The sequence below is a fragment of the Ctenopharyngodon idella genome, chromosome 13, assembly GCF_019924925.1.
Source record: "Ctenopharyngodon idella isolate HZGC_01 chromosome 13, HZGC01, whole genome shotgun sequence".
Taxonomy (NCBI): domain Eukaryota; kingdom Metazoa; phylum Chordata; class Actinopteri; order Cypriniformes; family Xenocyprididae; genus Ctenopharyngodon; species Ctenopharyngodon idella.
In genome coordinates, this window is record NC_067232.1 from 11409457 (window position 1) to 11437350 (window position 27894).

A 27894-nucleotide genomic window follows, 5' to 3' on the forward strand; every position below is an offset into this window, starting at 1 on the left:
TACTAGAACTTGGGTCGAAATTATTGCCCTTAATGTTATTAACAAAAAAATGAAACACTTAAATTTTATGTAGAAATTTTTTTCTTTCCTTCCTTCTTTTCAGAACATGTTATTTAGTATGTTAATAGTGTCTTTTTTAAGTAATCTTTACTTGTTTATCATCAACCACCTGATTCATTCTTATGTAAATTTCAATTGATTCCATATTGGGGGGGGGGAATCATCTTCATCAACAACAACAACAAAAAGAAAAAAAACAACAGATGCTCCAGCAACTAGTCATACCTACAGTACAGCTCGAATGAAAAGTAGGCTACCGCAGCAAACAGTATTAATTTGAGTCACTGGCTCTGGTCAGTCACTACACTGCGCACTGCGTGGATCACGTGATTTTACTAGTTGTGATGGCTTCCTTCGCTTACTGTGTCTACACGCTTTGAGAAAAACATGGGCTTCTGCGCATTTCTACGTCAAACCGATGAATGTCCTCTCAATAAAGCCCTTCATATTACTGGAGGCAGCCACAGCGTGACAAAGAAAAGAGAAGAGGCGCAGATCTGGAAAAGGAGCCGCGATGTTTCTGTTTCAGTTACCCGAGGATGTGCTGTTCCTCGTCCTGTCCTACCTGGATCCCAGATCGCTCTGCCGCCTCTCTCAAGCGTGCAAGAGAAGCTACCAGTTCATCTCCAGAGACGTTGTTTGGAGGAAAATAGCTAAAGCCATTATTAATACTGGCTTGACACGACAAGGAATAGATTTGTAAGGATTTTGAGATACACTAGCTGTGTTGCTAGCTAATAGTTCTCGGCCTACGCACAGAATAACAGAACTACGTAGACTGCGTAAAACAACGCGCATTCGTAACCGTCGTGACGTAATACAAACAGCGTATCTTGTGATTCAGTACATTTCTTACGCTGATAGTCATGTGGGTTTTGTTTACATGTGCAAGCCCTGTATGTGAGAGGGACCACAAGACGAAAAACTGTACTAAGCAGAAGTAGATGAATTGGAGATTGGATAAAAGAACCTGTTTTTGTTCGTATAATTGTTCAGATTAGACCAAAGTGAAGTAGCCCCTCAGTCACTTTCCACGAATATTTTTAACGCATTAGACCCACAAACCCCCTTTTTAAGGATATTTTGCATGTAACCTTCTTATCACATGATTTTTCCTCGTATTGATAAAATCCATAAAATGTTCCTCTTAATATAAAAACGTTTTCTTTTTTTATTATTTATGGATACATAGGTTTATATAAACATAGATTTATATAATTTATGTTTATATAATTTTCTGCTTTTAACTTGCTAAATCTTTAAACTGCATTTAGACGTTATTCCCAAACTTTGGTGACAGGGTTGCAAAGATTTCATAATCTTGGCATAAGTGCCAAGTCATCAGCAAAGTTATTTACTAGCCTATATTTTGCATACTGTATTGTAATCACACATAGCACATAACAAATAGGTTGGCAGCTCCATCTTCACCGTATGCTAGAATGAAATTATAAAGAAGCAGTATGTCAGAATCCTCTCAGTCTGCTTTCAAAGGAGAGCATGAAAACATTAATTGCTTTATTTAGCCAGTTATCTAAACTAAGATCAAATAATGTCAACCATCAATCCCCCGAGCATCCTCCATTTTTTTTTTCAGATGTCCTTCCATTCCTCTTAAGGACAGAGTGAGGGTGTCCCACAACTGGATCCATGGAGTCTGTCGTAAAGAAATTCTTTTAAAATGGAAAATTAAGTGAGTTGTTATTTTATATTATAAAAGTCCTTTTAACTCCAGTCAAATACATATTGCACTTTATTTACTTACACTCCATCAAAATGCATAAATAACTTGAATCGTATGTATGAAATAACTAGGCATATACAGATGCAGAAATACAATTGCTCAAACTAGTGGAATAAAATGGTTATAATGTGACCCACCCCGTACTTCGAAAGGGAGAAGGGGAAAAAAGGAATTCAAAAATAAGTTGGAAGATGTCATACTTTCATTGTCCAACCCCAAAATACATATTTTTTCAGACATTTATCCTCTGACTTAGGGTGTGTAGTTGACCTTGCCAATATGGACAAGACATTATTGTGTTTTTTTATTAGCCTCCTCGTCACCTTAAGCCCCAAGATACAGATTGAACTACAGAAAAAACATGCGTAGGAGTAATTTCCATTCCTTGATTGTTCGCCCACAGCTTGTTGCCGTGGATACAGCTGGACTGTGATGTGCTGTATCTCTCTCAGGCAGCAAACATCAGTGCGTACCATCTGAGAGCTGGGGGGGGGAAGTTTCAGAACAACCGAGTGGCCCTTTTCTCGGGACACCGAGAGGACGTGTGCAGATTCACTCTGACAGACACGCACCTTATCAGTGCAGGAGGGTAAATCCATGTTCACTGGTTACTTATAGTCATTCAGTTATTTTATTTTAACAGTCAATTCAGCAACTGAATGAACAGATTTGATGAGGAATCACTTGCTCATCTAATATTATCATATGGTTGTTGCTGACTTGATTATTATATTTTAAAAAAAAAAAATCTATCAATTTATTTGTTTTAAAAAATGAGAAATGTATGTGATTTCCATTGTCACACATGCAATGAAGGTTTAGTCTGATATCCAGACCTTCACCAGTATTCTTCAGTTGAAAGTTGAAACAGGAATGTGCTTTTTTCCCTCTTTTTTGTTATTGTGCCACTGGGAATTTCCTAAATTTATGCACAGTAAAATATTAACTACAGTAGTTCAGCCATTCAGTGAGTCCACACTTTGTCGTTTGATTGTTTGGATAGTTTGTGGTTTAAAACACATAATCCTGAACAGCAAAGCTTTTTATTGTTTTTTTTGTTTTGTTTTTTTCATTGATGTTTATTTGCTATAACACTCCTCCTGTATGTAGTATTATTCCTACCAATGTTTACTCTTTGTCAGTTTTTTTATTTTCAGAGATGGTAAAATAATTGTCCATGACAGAGGAAGTGATTACTCTGTAGAGTATTATGGTCACAATCAAGAGGTGAACTGCATTGACTGTAAAGGGGGTGTGATAGTCAGTGGCTCCAGAGACAAGACCTCAAAGGTTTGTGAATGTGTGTGTGTTCTTGCTTTCATTTAAGTAGTATCGTAGCTATGTCCCTTACTAGGTACTTGCATTGGATTCTGTTCACTTACTCTGTGGCATTCTGTTGATTTTGAAGGTTACATGACCAGTATAGAGAAGAATTTAGTTATAGGAGAGTGTTATTATGCAATTGTGGGAACTAAATCTTTAAATCAATTCCAGTAACTCTATGTAAATTAAAGTTGAACCTGCTATGTAGAGTGACCCTGTGCTACTCCTTTACGGGTCTATTTGGTATGATGTCATTGTGTCAGTCCATCATCCTAGTGATGCTACAGCTTATATTTAAGAAACACCTTGGAAAGACATTAGGGATTTGTACTTCCTGGAAAAGCAGCACATTTTTTTGATGGTTGACTCTAAAAATTTACACAACATACATTATCATTCAAAAATTTGGGGTCGGTAAGATTTTTTGTTAACACTTCAGTATGGGGAACAATTCTCACTTTTAACTAGTGGCTTATTAGCTTGCATTTTGGCTGTTTATTAGTACTTATAAAGCACATATTAATGCCTTATTCCTCATGACCATATTCTACATCCCTAAATCCCATACCTAAACTTAAATGCTACAACAACTACCTTACCAACTATTAATAAGCAGTGAATTAAGAGTTTACTGAGGGAAAAGTCGTAGTTAATAGTGAATATGTGTTCCCCATACCAAAGTGTTACCGATTTTTTTTTTTCTATTTTTGAAAGGATCAGTCTCTTATGCTCAACAAGGCTGCATTTATTTGATCAAAAAACAGTAATATTGTGAAATATTACCACAATTTAAAATAACTTTTTTCTGTTATAATATATTTTAAATTGTAATTTATTCTTGTGATGACAAAGATTTATTTAAAAAAAAAAAATGTTTATTATTATCAATGTTGAAAACAGGGCCACATTTTTTGTGAAAACTGTGATACATTTCCTACAGGATTTTTTTTGATGAAAAGAAAGATCAAAAGAACAGCATTTGAAATAGATTTTTTTTTTTTTTGTAACAGTATAAAAATCCTTACTGTTACTTTTGATCAATTTAATGCATCCCTGCTAATTTCTTTAAAAAAAAATGTCATTTTAGATTTGGGCTCTGACTCCAGATCGATTTGGACAGTGCTTACATACAATCCCTATGTATGACAGAGTGTGGTCGGTGGCCATCAGTCCATCTCTATGGTAAGCCTGTACTCATGATTTATTTGTGCGATGAGATTTGTCTAGTCTTTGTGGTTAATAGTCTAACCACAAATCTAACATACAAAGCTAGCATATACTCTACCAAAGACTTTTGTTCCAGTGTTTGATGAATTTAATGCTGTCAGTCCTTGATTTTTAATACTAAGTAAAAGATATTTGGTGGTCATGTCGTTCCAAGACTGACTTTCTTCTTTGGAACACAAAAGAAGATATTTTGAAGAATTTTATGTTCCACAGAACAAAAAGTCATTCATGTTTGGAATGACAATGATGACAGAAGTTTCATTTTTGGGTGAACTATCCCTTTAAAAGTTTATTTTTTAATACTGTTACTATATATGGCAGTATAATTGTATAATTTCAAACAAGAAACATTATGATGAAAATTGAAATGGGAAACATTTATGCTTCAGGACTATTTCTAGATCACTGTATAAGCAAATATATACTTATTTTTGACATTGATCAAGCCAACTTCTTTGAACAAAAGCCAAGATGCTCAAAATCCAAGATGTTTAAATGCAAAATTGCTCTCAAATTTTAACTAGTGGCCTCAGACTTTTGGACACTGTATTTCCCTCTACTGTATCCATGATGCTCTTCCAGCTTCATGCCGTCTCACTCGTTAGACATTATGTGTTTGATTCTGCTGCATACTTCATACTCACTGGTTTCCTCTGTTCTTCTCACCATATGAATCACCAACAGACCTGAACATCAACCTTTGCTTTCATCAAAGAGAATTTGAGATCTTTCAAATAATGAATGTATCATTGGGTTTAAAAGAGCGGGGTGGGGGTGGCGGCATCGTTACGGCTCGTGAGGTGAAGTGGTCATAGACAGGGCAACCCAAAGCAGGTGGCCAGACCCTTTTTTAATACATACTCTTCAATTTATTGCCATGCCATTGCTTTGAAGTCAATTAGCTCACACCTCTGAAATGCAGATGCAGAAGAATGTGATCCCGGCCCCTAAAGCCTTAGAAAACAGAATTTTGCCCCCTCATAGTGTGGAAAAAGACCCTTTTTATGGTCTTAAAATGCTCAAATGTACCCTATGCTGTTTTTCCCACTTCTTTACTCTCACTAGGACAGTGGCGATACATCATTGAATGTTTCTTTGTGTTTCTTGACTTTTTAAACACAGAAATGTGTTGAACCTTCCAGTTGATAAATCGTTACAGACTTTTGAACTTTAGAGAGCTGTTTCAGTCTACAACTGGTTAACCGTTTCTCCCCCAATACATCTGGGAAGTTTCCCAATGTGATGAGCTGTTTAAACAAGTGTGGGATGGAGTGAGGCAGGCGAAAAGGGAAAGAGAAAAAAACGTGCAGGATATTATGGCGAAGCGGGGTTGCCTTTGCTCCTGCTGCCTTTGATTGCTCGGCCATGTATACTCCCACACGCTTAATGACACGCAGGCACATGAAGCTGTAACACTAGAGCAGAGCCTCCACCTGCCACTGATCCGTCAAACGCACCTTCACAGCACAGCTGAAGGAATGGAAACACTGTGCGCTGGAAGAAACTAAAGGACACTGACCGGCTCGGCCACGCTCTCATCTTTTGTCACGACAAGGCCAGCGTGTAGCGGAAGAAAGCCACTGCTACTTGAGCAGATGCAATGGTTCAACGCAGTTTTAGTCACTCAGCCGAGTTATTAATCCCCGCTGCCCCGTCTCCACAGCCAAGAATTTAGATTTCAAAATAAGAGACGATTATACACATCATTAATTCTCCAATTTGATGGCTGAAATAGCAGGCCTCCAAAGCAGACTGCTGGACCCAGATAATGGACCACACTTCTTTACATGTATTGACGGTGAGAGAAGTTGATGAAATTGACTTGAAATAAAGGCGTCAACTAAACCGGGGGTTTTCAAACTTTTTTTTATGCCTTTTCACTAAATCCATTCCTAAAATATATAGGCCGCAATATATTTTCATGTATAAAGATCTGCTTATGCTGTTGATCAGTAGTGATGGTAAAGACATTTATAATGTTACAAAAGCTTTCTATATCAAATAAATGCTGTTTTTTTACTTTCTATTTATCAAAGAATCCTTCATTTTATTAAGTGGGGTTTCCACAAGAATTAATAATAATAAGAAGAAATGTTTCTTGAGCATCAAATCAACGTATTGGAATGATTTCTGAAGGATCATGTGACACTAAATATTGGAGTAGTGATGCTGAAAATTCAGCTTTGCCATCACAGGAATAAATTACATTTTAAAATATATTAAAATAGAAAACAGTTATTTTGAATGTTAATAATATTTCATAATAATTACAGGTTTTACTGTATTTTTAATCAAATAAATGCAACTATGATGAGCAAAGACTATTTCAAAACATTAAAAAATCTTACCGAACCCAAACTTTTGAACTGTAGTGTAAAATGACATCGTATCTGTTTGGCTGTCATAATTAAATAAATAATTAAATTAATTGTGATTATAATCCTGATGTATGACCAGTGTTTAGAAAGCAGAATCAAACCATAAAAATGTAATATGCAATATTTATTTATTTATTTATTGCTTTTTTATTTTATTATAATATAAACATTTATTTATTCTGAACTTTTCGGCAGACCCACAAGGACCTCTCTGTAGTCTGTTTGAAAACCTCTAAACTAAACTATTAAAACTATTACTTTTAAAATGTATCTTTCTGTGGTTCGTTGGCCAAGTGGAAGAAAAAGAAAGCACAAACCCATAGGAAGAAAGAATTTTGACTTCCATTATTTAATTTTAAATAACATACTAAGGCTGATATTTTTGGGACTGCTTAGTTTTTGTTAAAAAGTGTCTTTTCCTCTCAAGATGATCTTGTTTCCTATGTGCGAGCTCCACCAATTAGAAAGAGCAACAGATGTCCTCTAATTGAGAGTATGTTCTGCTTTCACTCCTACAACAGTCAGGAGTTGAAACTGTAGATGGAGAGGGTTTCAAAATAGTGATTGCACAGTGTGTTTTAATTTGGAAACCTGAAGGACTAGATGGGAAGCCCTTGTGTTGCAAATGTAATTGTTCCAGCTTCACGCTTGAGGTATCTAAAGGACAAGGAGCAAGAGAGGAGACGCTGCAGTGAGCAACGGGTCCGAGGGAAGGGGTGAGGGACAAAGAAGAGAGAAAGAACAGAGAAGAAAGATGTCGAAAGAGTGTGCATATGGTCGCCTCTGACACTCAGGTGTTAGGGGCTGTATTGTTCCAACCCAATGCAGAATCACACTTGTGTATAAAACAAAAGAACCGCGTAAGAAAATATAGCCCTTCTCTCTTTTTTCCCGCCACCATTTGCTCAGGCTCTGATTTGTATTTCTTTCTTTTTAACCTCCCTCCTCGCCTGTTCCGTTAACCTCCCTCCCTTTTTGCCGTCGTTTTTTCCAAGGAACGTTATCTCAAGGTCTGTTAGTGGGATATTCCGGCTGGAGCGAAATGCCAAGGCTGACTGTCGTCTATCTTTTTGTAGTCACTGATCCTAACCGTAGCCAGTAGCCCTTGTCCTATTTCTGAGATTGCTTTTTACAGTTTTAGGTGCCTGGGTTTTTCACTGCATTTTTTTATTTTTTTATATTGAACCTTCTTCTCAGGTTTTTCAGTAGTTATATCAAAGTGTAATGTGGGCGAACGATGGGCAGGACAGGTCCTGTGCAGACTTGAAGAACTCCACGGTGACTGCATGACTTTCACAGCTGATGTTGCAATGTGAATGCTAGCTCTGAAATTCCCTAAATGGTGTCATATGGCTAGCGGTCCCAGCCTTAACTATGAGACCGCTCCAAAAAAACTGCCCCTCTCCCATTGCGAAGGTAATGGGCACTCTGGCTCCCTGCATTGTTCTCATTTCACTCCAGTGGGTTGCTCTTCTGTTCTGAATTCCATTTACAATCTCATATCAAAGAGACAGCAGAGACAGCATGTTGGAAAAAAAAAACGCCATTCACAGCAGCCCAAATGATTCCTGATTCTTGATCTGTAACCCGTGAGCTTGACTGGTTCATCCCCCCTCTAGTTGTCCCCCCCCCCATCTCAGTCTAGTCTTTGTCTGCCATGTCAGACTTCAGACTCTCACCCTAAATGTTGATTCATCTGCTCCTGTGTGAGGAAAGGCCCTGATTGCTACTAATGGCCTCTGATTAGCATACATTTTATCTTGAGGACACTGTTTTAGGACCTGGAATGACTCGTTCAGTTGGTAATGTGGCTCTCAGAGGAGAAAGCTACTCTTTCAAGTCTTTCAGTTGCTCTTTGGAACTAAAATTGGTTGACAGTTTACATGGCAATTAACCTGTATACTCTCTTCCATAACCACAGCATATAGACTTCCTAGCAAACCATGCGATTAAGAAATAAGCAAGAGCTACCAAAGATCTGTGTTATAGATTATTACAAAATTAATGTTTAAAATTTGTGTTTAAGTGTTTTAATTTCTTATTTCACATGTTCATGTTTATATTTACATATAAAATCTGGAAGAAATGGATGAAGGCAATGCAATGTCAAACAAATTACTTTTTCCCCCAAATTTAATTTTAATTTGTAAACATTCAACTTATTGTCTTTGAAAGGAATTAGTATACACTATTTAAAAGTTTAGGGTTGGTAAGGTTGAAAGAAATGAACACTTTTATTCATTAAGGATGCAGGAAATTGATCGAATATGATAGTAAATACATTTATAATGTTTCAAATTATTTCTATTTCAAATAAATGCTGTTCTTTTGAACTTTCTATTCATCAAATAATCCTGAAAATTTGTATCATACGTTCCACAAAAATATCAAGCAGCGCAACTGTTTTCAACATTGATGATAATAAGAAATGTTTCATGAGCACCGAATCATCATATTAGACATATTAGAAACATATTAAGATATTAGAATGATTTCTGAAAGATCATGTGACACTAAAGACTGGAGTAATGATGCTGAAAATTCAGCTTTTCCATCACAGGAATAAATTACATTTTAATATATATTAAAATATAAAATTATTGTACTCGTATATCTAATCATTTCTACTATTTCTAATAATAAACTAATAATATTATAAGTTTCAACCCCAAACTTTTGAATGGTAGTGTATATTTTTAGTATTATTTTTTAATATTATTGTTTATCATTTTATTTGTCTATTTATTATATTAATTTATACAGTTTTAATGGATTGTATCTACAATTTTACCTAAAAATTCCAGGCACTTGATATTAGATATCTCCTGATGTCCTTTGGAGACAGACATAAAGCATCCTTCAAAGCTTTATGGCTGTCTGACCTATCCCATTTAAAATTCTCCGTCGTTCCCTTTTTACCAGTAGATGCAGAATTAGTAGGGAGCGTCTCTTGTGATAAATAGTTTCCTGTAGTGTCAGACATGACAGATTTTAACTGACAAGATGGGACTTGTTGAGTCTGGAAGAATCCATCCAGACCTGGGTAACTCTAGTCAAAGTGTGTGTAAGGTACATCGGCTACTCTTCCTCTTGCATATATCCCACACACATGCACCACAGAGCCCTTCATCTAGTTCATTAAGTGGGGTTTGGGTTTGTCTGTTTTTAGTTTGATGTCAGCACTTCACTTGCAGCGAAAGTATGAAAGACTTTATTAGCCTGAAATGTGTAATTTGGTCTTGTTAATACCACATGCACATCTCAGATCTTCAGAGAATTACGTTCGTTTAGCTTTTCAGACATTGTTTAATTACAGTTTAGATGAAGAGGCCTCACTTGGAAGATCAAATGCGCTAGTCCTCATTGGCCGATGCAAATTGTGGATAAATTTGTGTCTGTTCATCATCCAGGGAGGTTTAAACATGGCTAATCAATGTCTTATACAGAGAATGTAAACACAGATAGCAGATATTGATAATTTTGTGCTTCTTGTATGTTGTGATGGGATAGGCCATGCCACTACGACAGAAGCGTTCCGTCTATCTAACTGCCTCAAAGAGCGCAGTACACACTACCTCAGTAGTCGCAATGAGCCCACAGCGACCAGGCAGGGGGGATGAAAAGAAACAGGGCGCGAGCGTCAAAAAGAGAAGCTACCCCAAGGAGAAGCGAGAAAGGCTTCTTTTTGGGGAGGCCTGTTTTGTTTAGAGTTGGTCAAGCACAACTACAAAGATGTTGCAGGGGTACTGCCTTTGAAATTTTCCAAAGAAAATGATTGTTGGATAAACCGCCCCCAAAACGCCACTCTCTGGCAAACGGAGGGAGCGTGACCTATGACCCTTAGTATGAAAGTACAGCGAGACGTACCCCTCTATACCACCCTAAGCTCACCCGCCCCAATTTCACCCCCTTTGCTCCACCTCATTCAAGCAAAAAGAGAGAGAGAGAAGGGAAAAAAAGAGTGAAATTCATGTCATTCATTTTGCTTCTCATCTCTCTCTCTCTCTTATAAGGCTGGGAGGGCGAGCCGTGTCTTAGGAGTCAAGAATTCAATTAGTTAAAAAAGGGGAAAAAACAAGAAAGAAAGCAAGAAAAGAAAGAGTCTGCAACAATAAAGCGATAACGGACAGAATGTGCGTTCCCACACGTTAAATACAGGGCGCTTACTACTGAAAGCACAGCATGGGAGCTATAGCCTCTGACTGCAGGTGGTGTCCTGAATAATTGCAGTCAATATGCCCCTTCTATGCAGGCTTTGCACAAGCAGATCATTACACACATGCCACATACAGGTGTTCCCCAGGCGCATTTGAGATGGAAACTTTTGTTATTCCCTAAAAAGCATTTTTGCTCAGAAGTTAGCTGGGGAGTTTAACTCTGTGGCTGTGGTGTTATGCATGACTGTCCAAATGCTTTTCTTAGACAGATAGAGTTAGACTGTTGACTTAAAATGAAACAAATAAGTTCAGACACATTGTAACAATACTATAAGAGACTTATAATATCCTTTTTGAACAGTGGCAGTTTTAAATTTACTTTAGAATGTGTCATTTTGCTAAGCAACCTGCAGCTCAGAATGGGAAGAAATGTTTTCCAGATGGAAATAACAGTAGCACAAGCGACACAGATCCAGGCCATCATAAACAGGGCTCCAGACTGTGACTAAAATGGTCAGAAATGTGACCAAAAATGTGACAATAATTGAAAATCTAGTCGAAAAGAAAGTCAAGTAAGCAAAGCATCCATATGCAGTTTCATCAGATATCTCGTTAAAGCACGCACCAGTGATTCTTGTATGGAGAATCAAACACAGCATGATGTCCGATTCATGAACAGATTACTTTTTTAATGAGTCAGTCACAAAAATTCACTGTCTCGAATTCAAGTTTGCAATTTGAATCAGACCATTAAAGAGTTCACAACTGATTCTCTTGTTATTCCAAGCTAGTCCTAGTTCTAATTAAACGTGAACCATTACTTGTGATTAAAGATACGTTGTCACAACAAAATATTGGTCATTGTTTAGCATAGTGATTCTAAACTGTAATTTTGAATTGACAAAGAGAATCTTTGCTTTACAGTAAAGACCTGTTCACACCAAGAACAAAGAAACTATATAAAACTATAATGATAACTATATTAGCATCCACACCAATGACCAGTAACATTCAGTTTTTTATAAAACCGCGCACACTGCAGTTTTGTAGTCTGTCACTTTAAATTCTCATGTTCTTTAAAGCCAGGTGGATTCTGATTGGCTAGAATTTTTTTTTTTATCATTTATCAGCTGGAGAAATGGGTGATTCCAAGGATATTGGGTAACACTTTAGTATAGGGAACATGTATTCACTATGAACTACGACTTTTCCCTCAATAAACTCCTAATTTATTGCTTATTAATAGTTAGTAAGTTAGTTGTTAAGTTTAGGTATTGGGAAGGATAAAGAATGTAGTATAAGGTCAAGCAGAATAAGGCATTAATATGTGCTTAATAAGTACTAATAAACAGCCAATATTCTAGTAATATGCATGATAATAAGCAACTAGTTAAAAGACCCTAAAATAAAGTGTTACCGGATATTGTTTCTCTTTGTTGTTATCGTTATAGCTGTGGTGTGGACTTCGTTATTCTCATAAAATTAGAATGATTATTAGTTATGATTAAAGTTATCATTATAGTTATCATCCTTAGAGTCAACATGCCCTAAAACTGTTGGAGCCATTTTTTTTTTTTTTTTTTTTTTGTGTCATGTTTAAGCTAACTGTTTTGAAATTTGGCTCCTAAATGTTTAATTTTAAAAGCCTTTTAAGACTACCTAGTCATTTTGTTTATCCGAAGCACTGATAAATGTGCTTGTCATTTATTTAGTGGCAGGTAAGTGTTAAGATGAGATCTGTGTAGACTGGCTGCTGACTTTCTCATGGATTTTTGTTTTTTTGTATTTTTTGGTCTAAATTGATGTGGTGCTGTTCCACTCCGCTAAGCAAAAGGTGGTGTATGGAATGTTCCTCTGACCTCAGATGCAGGGCACATGAACAGAAAGCCAAAAGGTCTGTGAACTCGGGTGTGAGCTGAACAGGGGGGCGGGAGGGGGGCTTGGGGGAGCTGGGCTGGAAGACGGGGCAGGAGGGTTGACACAGAGAGGGAAAGAGAAAGACCCTGTCTATTGTGTTCCTCCAGCCAATATAAATACATCATAACCCTTTTCAATTCAAACATATTTAGGGACTAAGATGAAAGCACTCTAACATCCCCTTGAACAAAGCCAGGGGTCAGCTATAACAAATGAACAACATCCACTGCAAGGCTGATGCGCGGGGGGTTAAACTCCCTTTGAACCCTGTCTTTACCCATGGGCCTTTAGGACAGACTGAGATGCATTTGGGTTCAATAGATTTATTTCACTGTGTTTAAAATATTTTCCTCATTTATTGTAGTCATTACACAATTAATGACAATTTAAATGTCATATTTATTATTTAGGATTATTTGATTCTTTCTATTTATCTTTAGATAAATATAGAGTTGAAATATTGCAACACCTTTTTCTCATTTATATGATCCTTTTTTTTGGCTGAAATATGAGTATTTAATTTTTTGTGAGGGTTAGTCTGTGTTTCTGTCTTTAGCTGTTTTTATTTCAGTTGTGGTCATGTTGTTTTGTGCTCTTTTGTTAGGAGATAATGGGAGAATAGCTAGTTATGAATCAAAAATAAAAGGCCGTATTTAACTAAATATTCATTTTGATTAAAAAAACAATTAGTTTTCTGAACAAGTTAAAATGAAATGAACCAATTGATTAAAATAACCTAAAATGCTAACATCTAAATGAACTGGTTTTATTCAAGCCAATAGTATTTAACATCACTGAATCAAAATACAGTAATTTATACTAACAAAACATGGGTTTTTTATGGGTTCAATTGGGCATAAATAGCTTTTTCTTTTTTCTTTTTTGTTGGTACAAGCTGGTTTAGGTGGTTGACCTACCAGCTGGTTGTTTAAGCTGGTCAGAGCTGGTAGACCACCATGGACCAGCTACCATGTTTAAAAAAACAGCTTGACTACTTGACCTGTTTTTTCTAGAAGGTTTGCCACATTTTGCTCAGTTGTAAAGCTGTGTATACAACATAATGTGACATAGAAAGCTATATAGCATTTTATAGCACTACATCACGTTTGCGAAAAACTGACTGTCATACTACTGAAAAATATAAGTAACATCTCTATTTTTAATTAATTTATTCCTAAAACTGTCACTGTTTTTACTGATGTTATTGTCGTGTGTGTGATTTGTGTGAATGTTAAATGTTTTTATTCTACATTTTCTTTCTTTATACACTACCGTTCAAAAGTTTGGGGTCAGTACGATTATTTTTATGTTATCTTATAACAGTAATATTGTGAAATTTCCATTTTAATATATATTAAAATGCAATTTATTCCTTTGATGGCAGCGCTGAATCTTTGGCAGCCATTTCTCCAGTCTTCAGTGTCACATGATCCTTCAGAAATCATTCTGATAGGCTGATTTGAAGCTCAGGGAAGTATAATTTAAAAAAAAAAAATTTACTGACCTCAAACTTTTGAATGAAAGTGTATATTTTAGTTTGCATTCCACATACAATTATACCAACAACAATATGTAAAAAGGAAAAATATGTAACAACAATTTTTTAGTTGTATCTTTTAAAAACAGCCCATCATATCTCTGTGGTACACTCAGCACATTTTCAGTGATGTGTGCAGTTTGGTACGAAAAGCGCTTGCGGTGGTCTTGACCCAATACGTGTGGTTGCTTGTGTTGGTTTGGCCCTAACAATGTTGTTACTGTGGAGTTCCTCTCCCAGCAGGGGCTGAATTAAAGTTTGTGTGACCCCGGCACTAATTTCATGCTGCACAGTTCCTCGAATAATGATGTCAGCTGATTAGGTTACCAAAATGGTTGTGTTGGCAGTGAACCCCTGACATGTTCTAATGATCCTGAGGCGTGCTGGGTTTTTTGGGGCAGAGGGAGTTGGGGTTCGGGGTGGGCAGCGTGGGCCGGGGGCTTTGGAGGGAGATTGTCTGTGCTCTTCGGTTTAGAGGGGGGGGGGGGGCGTAAGGTCGAGGGAAGGTGGAGGCACATTAGGCGAGAGAGAGGCTTTGACCTTTTACAGCTATAATATCACTAGGAGTCCCTTTCAGATCAATCAGAACTTGTCCGGGAGACAAAAATGTATTTAATTGTGGTGTTCTATTTTTCTCCTTTTCTCTCCCTCCCTTGTGTTTTTTCACAATCGGACTCACTGAGGGATAAGTAATTGAAGTAATAGAGAGTAATAAGGGCTGGGAAGAGAGAGCTTTGGCCTTGCCCCTATTGTATCTTGTGTCACACAGGTTCAAAGGTCAGGCAGCCTGCATATTCTATTAGGGCGCACGGCCTTCATTGGGGCAAATGAGTTTACCCAACAGTAATTAAAATGCCAGCACTGGCCAGGCGAGCTGAATATGGTTGATGGGCCACCGCTAACTGGGTTGACAGCTGCCATGGCTGTCTTTGCCAATATGCTTGGGTCCTCAATGAACAAACCAACTGAATCCATCACAGACGAGAACGCATGTTCCCTCAACTTTACTCGCGCTCTGTCTATCTTTCTTTCTGACTTTTTCTCCGTTTTCACACCAAAAATGGTGCATTTTGCTCATGTGTCTCATTTTCTCAACGTCTTCAAAGACTTATTGGGTTGCTGTTTGGTACTACTTTTAAGATCAATTTTATGTTTTTACCTCATCACATATTAAAATTCAAGCACACCTTTTCATTCAAGCCTAACCGACCGTCCCTGTGTATGTTGTGTGTGTTTGTGTGTGTGTGAGTGAAATGAAGGGTCACTGTCCCTTTCTGTTTTTGTGCCGAGGGTTTAGAGTTGGACACCAGGCGCTACAGAGCTTATTCACACGGGCTGGTTGTTAATTTGAGGCCACACTGGTATTCCATTGTGAAGCCCATTTCTTTGGTTGATGTTAGTGGGAGGGCAAAGAGCCCCCTGCTCTTTCTCTGGGTTTTCTCTAGAGGTATGAAAGTATGTGAGAGTGGGAGATGCTTTGTGATTCGCGTAGTTTTACGTGCCTCTCGCGTGGTGCGTCAGTAAGCATTCGCTGCGAGGCACGTTGTCGCCGCACACACTTTACATAGTTGGCACAGAGACTGAGAAAGCATTCTGTCAATGAAAGAGACCATCCCAGCAGGGCATTTTAGGAATACCTGAGTGCTAAAACAGGCACATTCCTGTGTGTTCACTAGTGTGAGGGCCCTATTGTTCAGCTCACCTCCGAACACAATGCAGGGAGCAGGAGAGCCTTGAGCCTCGCCCGCCAATCCCAGCTGTCCAGGAGGGCTCTAATCCCTGACTATCACACAGGTCAAAACTGCTGCGGTCACACACCCGCCCACCCGTACCTGCTCAACTAATTTCAACCTGTCACCCAACTAAAAAGGGGGCATCCGAGTGTTTTTGTTTCTTTTTCTTTTTCCTCCTTTTTTCCCCCTAGATATCTCGTGAACGAAAACACATCTGTGAACAAATCCGCTGTCTCAACATACCCTTCAGCCACTCTTTACACCTCGCTACGCTCCATTCACTTTTCAAAATTTGTTTTTAATGCTCTGTGTGTATTCTCTCCAGCAGCCAAAATATTACTCCACTGTTACGTCACCTGCTTAGTATTTAAATGCTAAAAACATTAAATGCTGGAACAAAGATTAAGCAAATGTTGTGAAAGGCACTGAAGACTCTTAATCACAGATTTTTATGGATTTCATAAAGGTTTATTTACAGTATAATAATAATTACTATCTAGTACTACTGCTACTACTACTACAAATAATAATAATGATAATAATAAATAATTATTATTATTATATGCCTATAAAATGCTGATATTAGCTAGGTTAAAAGTTGTCTTTTTGAATGCATCTGTTTTGCAATCATTACTAAAGATCTTTATATCTTTGCAGCACTTTTGTGACCGGAACAGCCTGCTGTGAGAATTTTGCTCCTCTTCGAATCTGGGACACAGAAAGGTAAAATTTTTGCTATGGTTTCTGATTTCCGTTATGTATGTATTTTTATAGGACTAATTTATAGTAATATTTATTTGTCCTGGCCTACAGCAATCCATTTTACCACTAAGTTTATTAGTCTGTAACAGTGGCAGTTCACACAAAACTTTTGATTGTTGTCTTTCTGTTTAGCATATCGCACAAATAGTTTCACATCTTTTAAGACACTGTGCCAAGTTTAAAAATATTTATATTATTATTGTTGTTATTTTATATTTATTGAAATTATATGTTATTTTGATAGCCCTAAAATTGTTTAGTGTATTCTACTACCTACCGAAAATTACAATTCGAATTTAGCTTGGGTCTTAATTATGTTAGGGAACACTATTAACTAGTTGCTTATTAGCATACATATTACTAGCATATTGGCTGTTTATTAGTACTTATAAAGCACATATTAATGCCTTATTATGCATGACCATATTCTACATCCCTTAATCCTACCCCATACCGAAACTTAAACACTACAATTACCTTACTAACTATCAATAAGCAGTAATTGGGAATTTATTGAGGGGAAAACTCCTAGTTAATAGTGAATATGTGTTCCCTAATCTAAAGTGTTATCTTATGTTTTAATGCACAGTGTTTCTTATCAACATTATGTTTTCTACATATTTAAATCTCAAAAAAATCAGAGATGTTACTATTTGAAACTGTTAATTTCTCACAAAGTGAAAGTAGAACCTTATCATGATGATAGAAGCTTCCCCATTATCCCTTCAGCTCAGTCTTTTCTCTTTGGGAAGTTCAAAGCTGACTTAAAAATTCCTGTCATGAAAGGCCAGGCTTAAACCTGATACAACCTGACTGGTTTCCGTAATTCCCCAGCTTTACCTGCTGAATTCAGCCTTCTTGCATGTTGTCACTCTAAGGAAAGTAAAAGAGGAGGAGGAGGTGGGGGGTGGGGGGGTACCGCGAGTTCCGGCACCAAATGACAAGGAAATTTGAGACGGGAAAAATTGCGGAGAAGGAGTAGAGGCGATTCCAGACAGATTTCCATGGGAATCACATGTTCTATAGAACACCGGAACACAAAAGTTGAGCCAAGATTAATGTGACCCACCGATGTGCCTACCGTTTGATCTGTGAGGCGCGGGTAGCCAGTGTCAGCTTGATGGACACGTGGGCTGGCCGGCTATCAGAATGCAGATGCACGCACAGGTAAACAGGCCATTGAATCAAGTTAGACTCACTACAAACCTGTTAAACTAAGAACCAGTTAAGGTTACACAGAGGTGTGACAGTCAGTGAACAGCCAACAGTCTGCCTGCATTTGAAACCTTGTTGCTTTAATGTAACACACACACAGCAGTTTTTCTTATATATAAATCGTTTGGGGTCAGTAAGATTTTTTTTAAATATTTTTGAAATAATTTTCTTATGCTTACCAAGAATGCATTTATTTGATCAAAAATGCAGTAAAAAATGAAATACTGTAAAATATTATTTGGTCACACTTTAGATTAGGGTCCAATTCTCACTATTAACTATGACTTTTGCCTCAATAAACTCCTAATTACTGCTTATTAATAGTTAGTAAAGTAGTTGTTAAGTTTAGGTATGGGGTAGGGTTAAGGGATGTAGAATATGACCATGCAGAATAAGGCGTTAATATGTGCTTTATAAGTACTAATAAACAGCCAATATCCTAGTAATATTTTGTGATCAAGTAACATTTCTTATTGTTATAAATCTTGAAAAAAGTAATATTTTTGTGGAAACTGTGACTGTACTTTTTTTTTCAGGATACTTTGATGAATAGAAAGTTTAAAAGAACAGAATTTACCTGAAATGGAAATCTTTTGTAACATTATAAATGCCTTTACTGTCGTTTTTGATCAAATTAATGTATCCTTGCTGAAAAAAGTTTTAATTATTCTAAAAAACATCTTAAATATATATTTTTTAAAAAACACTTTTTCACACACGTATACATATATAGGTTTTAGTGTACATACATATTTATTACTCATCAGCCATCCCCCTTGCTAGTTATTAATATTAGCTTCAGCTAATATTTTATCACCTTTTGTTGTACTTGCTCGAGGAAGGAGGTTTCAGATGGTTTTTGTAACGCTCATTATTGGATTAGTTTTATGTGCAAAACAGGTGTGTTTTAACACTGAGAGCATTACCTGAGTGTTAAGTGTCTCAGGAGCGTTCAGTGACCTGTCCTGGAGTAAGTCGTGTTGTCTTTCCTCCTGTCTTTGTGTGGCTGCACTAGGGTCAGTTGTATCCTGCCATAATGTGTTCCCGTCTAGTAATCAGGTGCACCTTGTGTGAGGAGCACAAAGCCTCCAGTCACAGGGGGCTGAGAAACCGACTGATGAGTGGAGGGACTGGGGGGTGACAGGGAATGGGGGCTGTGTATGTGTTTCTATGTCTCGCTTTTTAACTTTTCCCAGACAGGCCACCAGCATAACCCTTAGACGACCAGCATAAACATGAGACATATTAAAGAGGTTACATTTACCTCGATCATAGATTTTTTTTTTTTTTTTTTGTTTTTTGTCTTTCTGAGTAAAGATTGGGCTAGTTTTATTCTCAGCACAAAACTACTTGTGCTTTCAGTTGTAAAAGTTCCCAGTACTACTTTAGGAATCAGTCAGACTCAATTGTTTGTATATAGAGTGTTTAAAAGTTTGGGGTCGGTACATAGTCTCTTATGCCCACCAAGCATATATGCATATATTTTATCAAAAATACAGTAAAAACAGTAATATTGTGAAATACTATCACAATTTAAAATATTTTTTATTTTAAATCTATTTTAAAATATAATTTATTCCTGTGATGGCAAAGCTGAATTTTCAGCACACGATCAGAAATCATTCTAATATGCTGATTTGGTGCTCAAGTAACATTTGTTATTATTTTCAAAGCTGAAAAATGGTTGTGCTGCTTAATATTTTTGTGTACACAGTGATATATTTGTTTTCAGCTTTACACTTTGTAACATTATAAATGTCTTTATTTCATCCTTGCTGAATAATTATTAATAATGAATAAGTATTAATTTCTTACTGACCCCAAACCTTTGAATGGTAGTGCAGTTCTTATATATCTGTGAGTGTCTGTAAATAACTATTTTATAGTTTTGTTTTTGTTTGTTTTGGTTTTTTCATTTATTTAAGATAGGCCTAGCAACTTGAGCTGAGATGAAGTGTTGCACACAGTGCCTCCACTCTGACATGGCTGGAGTAAATTTAGATACATTGGCTATGACAAAACTAAAATCATTTGATATGTTTTCTGAAACAGGCTACTGCTGATGTAAACACCAAAGTAACAATTCTGATGCCTTTATTATTATTTTGATCCCACAGGCATTTCAGATTCTCTGCATGAAATGCTCAGCAAATTAACCACCCACAGTTCTAAAATAAATTGAAATTATATTTCCATTACTTCATTTCCATCAAAAAGAAATTCACAGGATAGTGGAGGATCTTCATAAACACCAGGTCACCTAAGAGAGAGAGAGAATTCCTGATGTTTGTTTTTTCCAGCCGGGTACTTCAAGTGCAACTGGCGAGAGCCACTGACTTTTTTTTTTAAAACATGTTCCTGAAAGATCGGAGTATATTTTCAGCAGGGCCTGTTGACTGTGTGGAGAATAATAGAGAGGACATGTACAGGCCAAGATCCCTCAGACCCTCATGTCTCAGAGTACCAGCTGACCGGCTGCTTGAACTAATTATGGCACTATGAGGGAAGGAAGAAAAGTGTTTGAGTATGAGGGACATCGAGATTTTGCTACTGTTAGCCAACACATTAGTAGCATGTTGTTTTCTATAGTGTCTTTTAAGTAAAGCGCTTGAAAAAGATACTTGATAATGATCAAACTGAAGACAGACTATGCCCAGACACCAAAAAAGCACAAGTTTTTTTTATTCCTTTGTCAATATGGACATAAATATTGCCTTAATGTAAATGTATTACCCAATAATATTTTTAATATTTACTTGAAAACAATAAATAAGCAACAACAAATCTAAGGATAAATGTTTTTCTATCATGTGAATAGTATGCAGAGGATAAAATAAATCTGAGCACCAAATATGATTAAATTTTGGGGGGGAGGGGGGCATTAAGTTTCATTAAACTTTCATTATAAAGAAAATCGCAAACATTTCCGACTTTAGTATTTCTGACTTTGACCTGGACATGGCAATTACGTTCTTTCTTTAATGTCTTTCTCCTCTTTAAAGTGAAAAAGTCTATGATCAGCCTTAGTCAGGGACACACAAGTGGTGCTTTAAAAGGACCCCTAACTTTTCATGGGGCTCTTGCCATCAAAGAATCTCACAATTGCCTAGAAATTCTTGACATTTTTTCTTTCAAAGAAAAGGGTTAAATGCCTGGATCCTACCAAGAGCTGTTTTATACAAATTGCAATCTCATTGTTTTTAAGAGAACGCGTGTGACATTTAAAAGTCTCCATTGTCCTGGTCCATGGCATTCTTTTTTCTTTTTTTTTTTCTCTTAGCTGGTGGTTATTTCGACTGTGGGCTAAATTGGCTGACATGCAGACGGCGCAATGCGATTTCTGTTTGTTTTAGGCCCTGAAAACCTCAGCAGGGCTCTTTATGTACCTGTCTCACATCCTTTCAGGGCACTGACTGTTTCCCATAGCTTCCCTGTGCCAGTTTACCCTCTACACTTAACCTTACAAGAGCGTTAGCTCAAAATGACCTTTTCCTGTAGATCTAACACCCAAAGAAATGTCCTCAGCATTGCCCTTTTTCAAAATCCATCAATTCATTAAAGTTCCCTTTCATAAAGTGTGTGTGTGTGGCCCAAATGGTCAAACAGAGACAGAGGACTGTTAGGAGGCCAGCCCCACCATTTTTTGATGGCCCTGAGACCATAACTCACGACTAATTACGAACACATGCCATTCTTTATAGTGCAGAATAGGGATTTTAAAAAAGGACATAAAACATAAAAAAGGAGGACATTTATTCTCAACTTTCTTTAGGGGTGTTAGAAAGTGTGTTAGTTTTTTACAAATATGAAGACTCAACTATGTGATTCAGAAAGTTTTTTTTATTTTACTTCTATAAAGACTACAAAAAATATATTATGTATGAAACCACAATTGCAGAAGACAATAGATGTACAGTGTGTATATATATATTTTTCTTTAATTCCATATGAGTATATATGTATGTATGTATATATGTATGTATATGTATATATATATATATATATATATATATATATATATATATATATATATATACGTATACACACACACATTAGATGTTATTAAATTTATTAAATATTATTTAATTATGCCTTTAACTCCCAATAAGAGTGTGTTACTCCTAAATCTATTTAAATATTCTGCAGCTTTCCTAGTAAAATCAGTGCAGGAAAAGAATCGGTGTTGAAAAAAAACTACAAATTCTGTCTGTGTGTGTGGCTAAGTATTGTAAGTACTGAGTGCTGTTTTTGCTTGAGCTTAAACATATTCAGGGGTCAAAGAGGATTAGGTTGAGGTCATTTGCTCTTTGAGGAGCGCTTTAAAAGGATGTAGAAAATAAAGCTTTTTCCCTCTAGTTTGTCTGTCTATATTTGGTGGCTACATTGTTCATGTGATCACTTTAGCAGATTGCAAATATCACAGTTGCCCCCGACATGTCTGTTAGTGACCTCTCAGCTTCCACATGTCTGAACATTAGACATCTCCTTCGGCAGGAGCTGCGAAAAAGCCACGATAGGGCCTCACTTATTGTTATGTAATTTCTAGTTTTGCTTGCTTAAAGGAGGAGAAGGCAAACCAAACTTTCTTTGGCAGCAGCTGAACACACGTTCGAGAGGGAACGCTGGCGGATGCACTGTATATGTATTACTCCACTGGGACAGTCGCTCTCGTGTCTTAATTAATCTGTCCATTTCACCTTCTGACCTTAATAAAACATGTGCCGTCACTCTGCTAAATGACTCCTGTACTCTGAGTTTAAATCGAAGATCAATTTTTCCTTAGCAGCTCTTTAACCCTTTTCCCCTCAATCTAAATCTCTCGTCGAACAAGCCGTGATCAGACAGCCTTTGGAAAAGGGACAGTCTCGCCACACGTTCCCAAACAGATCAGACGCTGGAAGAACAAGGTCGCCTGCCATGCAGATGCAGTAATTTAAAAGATTATATGGTTATCCTCCATCCTGTAATCTTCACAGGTTCTCTCTAAAACGGGACAAAAAACATGGGACGCATAAAAAACCGGTGACCTAACAATTTAAGAATCCTGGGTGTTTGCTGTTGTACTTGGAACAGTGCTATTACTGGCTTTAAAATTAGAGCACAGATGCGAGGACTTCTTTTACGATGCTTGTTTTTCTCACTTCGCGCTTTGACATTTGCAAAGTCCCGGGTCAGACGCCGGATGTTCTCTCTCTCTTTCTCTCCCGACCTGAGTTTACACAATTTCCTAAAGCACTTAGAAAGAAATATCTGATGCAAATTGCATGTTTTGCAAACAAATGTTTTGCATCATTTAATTGATTGTCCCCATTGTTAAGCACTGCCATCAGTTCAAGTTGTTGCCAGCGTGTTATTTTAGCAGCAAGGGGTAAATGATGGGTATGCAGATGCCCGAGGGGCTACAAGAGAGTTTGTCTTTAGGCCCACCAGGGTCTTGGCCTTTGGTTCTGCGGGACTATCTCTTAAAGAGCCTGTGTCTAAGAAAGACCCCCCTCGTCTCCCCCAGAGCGAAGGTTGGGGATTACCAGTCTGCCCTCGGTGAACAAGCTCACAGGAGACCTCGAACGTGGGGGGTGGTCGCTATGGCCATTGGGCTCCCCTAAATGGTTGCTAGGGACCAGGTATCAAAGGTCCACAAGTCGCACACAGTCACGGTCATGGAGGGAATTAAATAGCAACAAAGAAATTGTGATTCTACAATAATCTGGCCTCTGCGGCGCGGGTGGGGGCGGAGGGCGCCGCAGACCCATTGGGTCTGTGATCATAGGAGCGTGGTGCTAGGCCCGACACCCCCTTTCTACCCTCGATCTCCTTTCTTCCACTCCTCTCGGTTCTCTCGCATATCTGGGAATGTACCTTACGACCAAACTAAGCTGCTTTAGAAGCCCATTCAAACTCCGAAAGGTGTTTACTTTTTATCTCCTCATCCTAAGACTTAATTTAGCTTTTGTGTGGTCCGTGGACATTGTAAATGCAGGAGTGTAGTGGGATTTAATGGTAATAAGAGATTAAGTGAGCAAATGAAGGCATTTGGTTTGAAATTAGATCTTTATTGACTCAGAGTTGTGAAGACTGGGAGACGTTCCAATCTCAAAAACAAGTAAACATGACCTGTTTTATGAGCCTGCCAGTCACTGAATTGCTTTGATAAAACTGATACTCAGATGACGAGATGCAGGTGACCTCACTTGTCCAGTCGCTTTCAACTCGTGCTCTGGAATGATCGGCCTCCAGCAAGTTTACGTAATTCTCTCGGCTGCTTTTTAAGTTGCTGTCTGTGTTTTTATTAATGTGTTAATCTTCTTCAATGAGGTTTGACAAGGTATAATCTGCAAGCTTCTTCTGTTATCTCCTTCTCCCAGGTGTCACCTGGTGTCGTGTCTTGGTACAGAGTTCCGCCGCGGAGCAGGTGTGTTGGACATCATCTACGAGTCTCCCTTCCAGCTCCTTACCTGCGGTTACGACACCTTCATCCGCTACTGGGATTTGCGCATCTGCTCCAGGTACTGTGGAATATCGGCACATTGCCATTACGATTCGTGTTGAAATAGGCTTAGTGCTTACATTGACCTGTGCTGTCAGCAGATTTGGCCTTGTCTACGGAGACTAATAAAGTTAGCCGGTACGTCTCTGAGAGCCTGTGAGGAAGATTAGTGTTCTCTGTTAATCTAATAAGCCCTCCCGTGCATAGAGTACCGTTTAGATAAAAAAGAAGCCAGACTTGAGCCTCTTCTTGGGTCTGTGGACACAATTGTTCCTCTGAGAGATTGAAAAGGACCCCCTTGTCGAGAGAGGCTCTTGCGCCAGGACTCTCACCCACCCAAGTCCACACCGGTTGGTGGCCATATTGATGTGGTGCGCCGTGTCTCCAGGGCAACAGGGCGGGTGCTGGGGATCAGCAAGCTGCTTGTGGGGTGGACTGGGGCTCTATGTAGGGCTTTGAGGAGGGGGGACCCTCACAATCGCATATGGGCAGTCAAGTAACACAAATCAGAGGTGATTGAAAGAGGGCCCTGAAGAGTTTGGGGAGGGGCAAATGTCCCCTCTTAAGATATCAATAATTCACAGTAAGACCAGTCAGGACTCAATATGTGGTACGTCTTGATTCAAAGCGGTTAGTCATCTGAAAGTCGTCATCGTCTATAAAAAGAGGGCACTTTAATTCAGTCGTAGAGTAAACTGATCATGATGGTTAAGTGTGTGAAACTAATTTTTAGATTAATTGTGAATAATTGAGGAGGATTTGTGAAGAACCTTGCAAGCTCTGTTGTTGCACATATAAAAGGTTAAAAATGTGAGGCGAGATGATGGATTAGTTTAACCATAAACTTTTGAATTTTGGAAAAAGATCAGTATGTCTTCTTGAAAATAAAATTAGCTATAATTTGCAAGAAAACATGTTTGAAATATGAAGAAACACCAGGAAGATTGAATACATTGCTGATTTTTTATGTTGGAAGTAAGTTAGCATTTGGGAACATGGCAGATGGGTAACAGCATTTCAAAACAAAGTATTGAAATTATTTAAAATTCACCCCCATTTTCACTTATTTGTGATAAAAGAATACTATTATTTTAATATTTATTCCAGTGTACACACTGCAACAATTGTACTTTTAGGGGTGCAACAGCTTGTCACTGGGGCAGTACCCACAAAGGGACATCTTTTTATCTTATCTATCCCTAAAAGGTTTATAGTAGTATTTTAAGGGAACCTACTCTAAGGTACTAAGGTACTCCCCCAGTGAGAAGCTGTTGTACCCCTAAAAGTAATAATTTCACACTTTTTTTCTGACAATGTATTACATTGGTATAGATTGTGATGAAATTTTACTACGTAAGAGGAAAGAACCAGCCCATGTTTAATGTTTTTGTTTCTCAGTGTGAGTGCATGTGTGTACACTTATGCAGCACAGTAAGATACAATCCAGACATCTCCCGCACGCTCCTGCTGCCCTGCTGTCTGCAACACGGCCCAGCCACACTCCCTCTCCATGATTTATTCAGCACACCATTAATGGAGAATTGATCTCTATTGGCTCAGCACATGCACAGACACTTGCCCTGTCCTTCCCTCTTTTTTTTCCCCGACCTGCTCTAAAACAAGAAAGCCCCTTTCCGTAAACAAGGGATGAGGTTTCACCCTTGTGGCCTGCCAGCGCAAATAAGACACTCGCCCTTAAGCCACGCAGGGAGAGCTAGCCATGGTGGCTTTGGCCCTCTGCTTTAGGACCGGTCTAATACAATGTGACAATGGCTGGAGTTGTGGAATAACTGTAACTTCTGGACTACGCATGTTTGGACACAGAATGTGTAGCTGTGCATTATGTGCAGAATGTGTCCAAATACGCATAGCTGTGGATTATATATTCATTTCAGTTCATAATTTGATAGATTTTTTTGTGATGTGCATTAAAATAATTCAAGTTAGAAGGGAAAATTAATAACCCACTGTTCTTTAAAAGGACAGTTCACCCAAAAATGTTTAATTTCATGTCATTCCAAACCTGCATGTCTTTATTTTTCTTTCAGATTTTTTATAGTTAACTAAAATTAAAACCATTAAAAAAAAAAAGATTTGTGTTACTTAAATAACAAAAAAAATAATAAAATAAACATTAACTGAAATAAAATTTAATTATTAATTTTATTTTAGCTAGTTGCCAAGTGTAACTTACTAAAATAACATACTAAAACTGAAATAAAATAAAATATAAAATAAAAATGAATATAACTACATATCTAAAAAAAAAAAAAAAAAAAAAACTAATGAAAATGGCAAAAAAAAACACAACAAAACAACTAAAAAAGCAGAAAATATAAAATAAAGTCTAATTCAAAATATTAATAAAAACTATAATAGTATCACAATGATACTAAAATAACACTGCTTTCGTCTGTGGAACACAAAATATTTTACACAGATATTTTGAAGAATGTCATGCTGCTCTTTTCCATACAGTGAAAGTACATAGTGACCAGGGGCTGTCAAGCTCCAAAAATTTATAATTTTTGATAATTTTAAGTGAACTGCCCTATAAAATAGCGTTTTAGTAGCATTAAATTTCCCTTTCTAACAGGAAGTGTGTGATGGAGTGGGAGGAGCCTCATGACAGCGCCCTTTACTGTATAAAGACAGACAAGAATCACATGATTGCCAGTGGCTCATCATACTATGGAGTAGTGCGTCTTTGGGACAAACGGCAAACCCGCTGTTTACAGGTAACTGTGAGCATGCATGTTTCAGTACCTTTTAGTATTTCACATTACTGTAGTGAAGTTCACGTTTTCAATATTTGGTTGACAGATGTTCCAGTTGGCGCCCACCACCAGCAGCCCAGTGTACAGCCTGTGCTTCAACAGCACTCACCTCTATGCTGCCCTGGCCTCCGTCCTCTACTCCCTTGACTTCAGAACTGCAGGGTCCCAGTCCAGGAAATAACAATCCATTAATGTTACTTGAGACTTGTGCTTCATCTCCTCCAAGCCCTTAGTGATGGTCTCAGACCTCAGATGGGCAAGTAGCCATCATGCCTTTTGGATAATCAGTGCCAATAATGATACAGTTATGGCCTGGTGGATATTTCCCCTGTCACAGGCTCCTGAAAGCAAGCAGGGTTCACGACCTTCTGTGGTCCGAGTCTTAACGGACTTAACACATTGCCAGCGACCTCTGGGATGTCTAAAACAAACACTGCTCAGAGCTGCCAACACACACTGAGGGGATTTATGCTAAACCACAGCACATATGATAATAGATATATTGAAGCTGAAAGTATATTTTTCCAACAATGAGCCAATTAAACATGTTTTGTTTTCTTTGTGCGTTGTCTTTTTTGTT

General features: G+C 37.7%; 1 protein-coding gene across 1 annotated transcript; it reads left to right on the plus strand.

Moving 5' to 3' along the window:
• The first annotated feature begins 333 nt into the window (after positions 1–333).
• Positions 334–27872, plus strand: fbxw4 (F-box and WD repeat domain containing 4). Its single transcript, XM_051917724.1, has 9 exons — positions 334–759; positions 1658–1753; positions 2208–2393; positions 2962–3094; positions 4215–4309; positions 16734–16799; positions 24416–24556; positions 27134–27275; positions 27361–27872. The coding sequence occupies exons 1-9, from the start codon at positions 575–577 to the stop codon at positions 27493–27495; spliced, it is 1179 nt and encodes a 392-aa protein (XP_051773684.1). The 5' UTR covers positions 334–574; the 3' UTR covers positions 27496–27872.
• The last annotated feature ends 22 nt before the right edge of the window (positions 27873–27894 follow it).

Coding starts and splice junctions, on each gene's coding strand:
- fbxw4 (XM_051917724.1), top strand. CDS start 575: ATGTTTCTGTTTCAGTTACCCGAGGATGTGCTGTTCCTCGTCCTGTCC. Junction 1,754..2,207: donor CTTTTAAAATGGAAAATTAA/GTGAGTTGTTAT, acceptor GTTCGCCCACAG/CTTGTTGCCGTGGATACAGC. Junction 3,095..4,214: donor CCAGAGACAAGACCTCAAAG/GTTTGTGAATGT, acceptor ATGTCATTTTAG/ATTTGGGCTCTGACTCCAGA.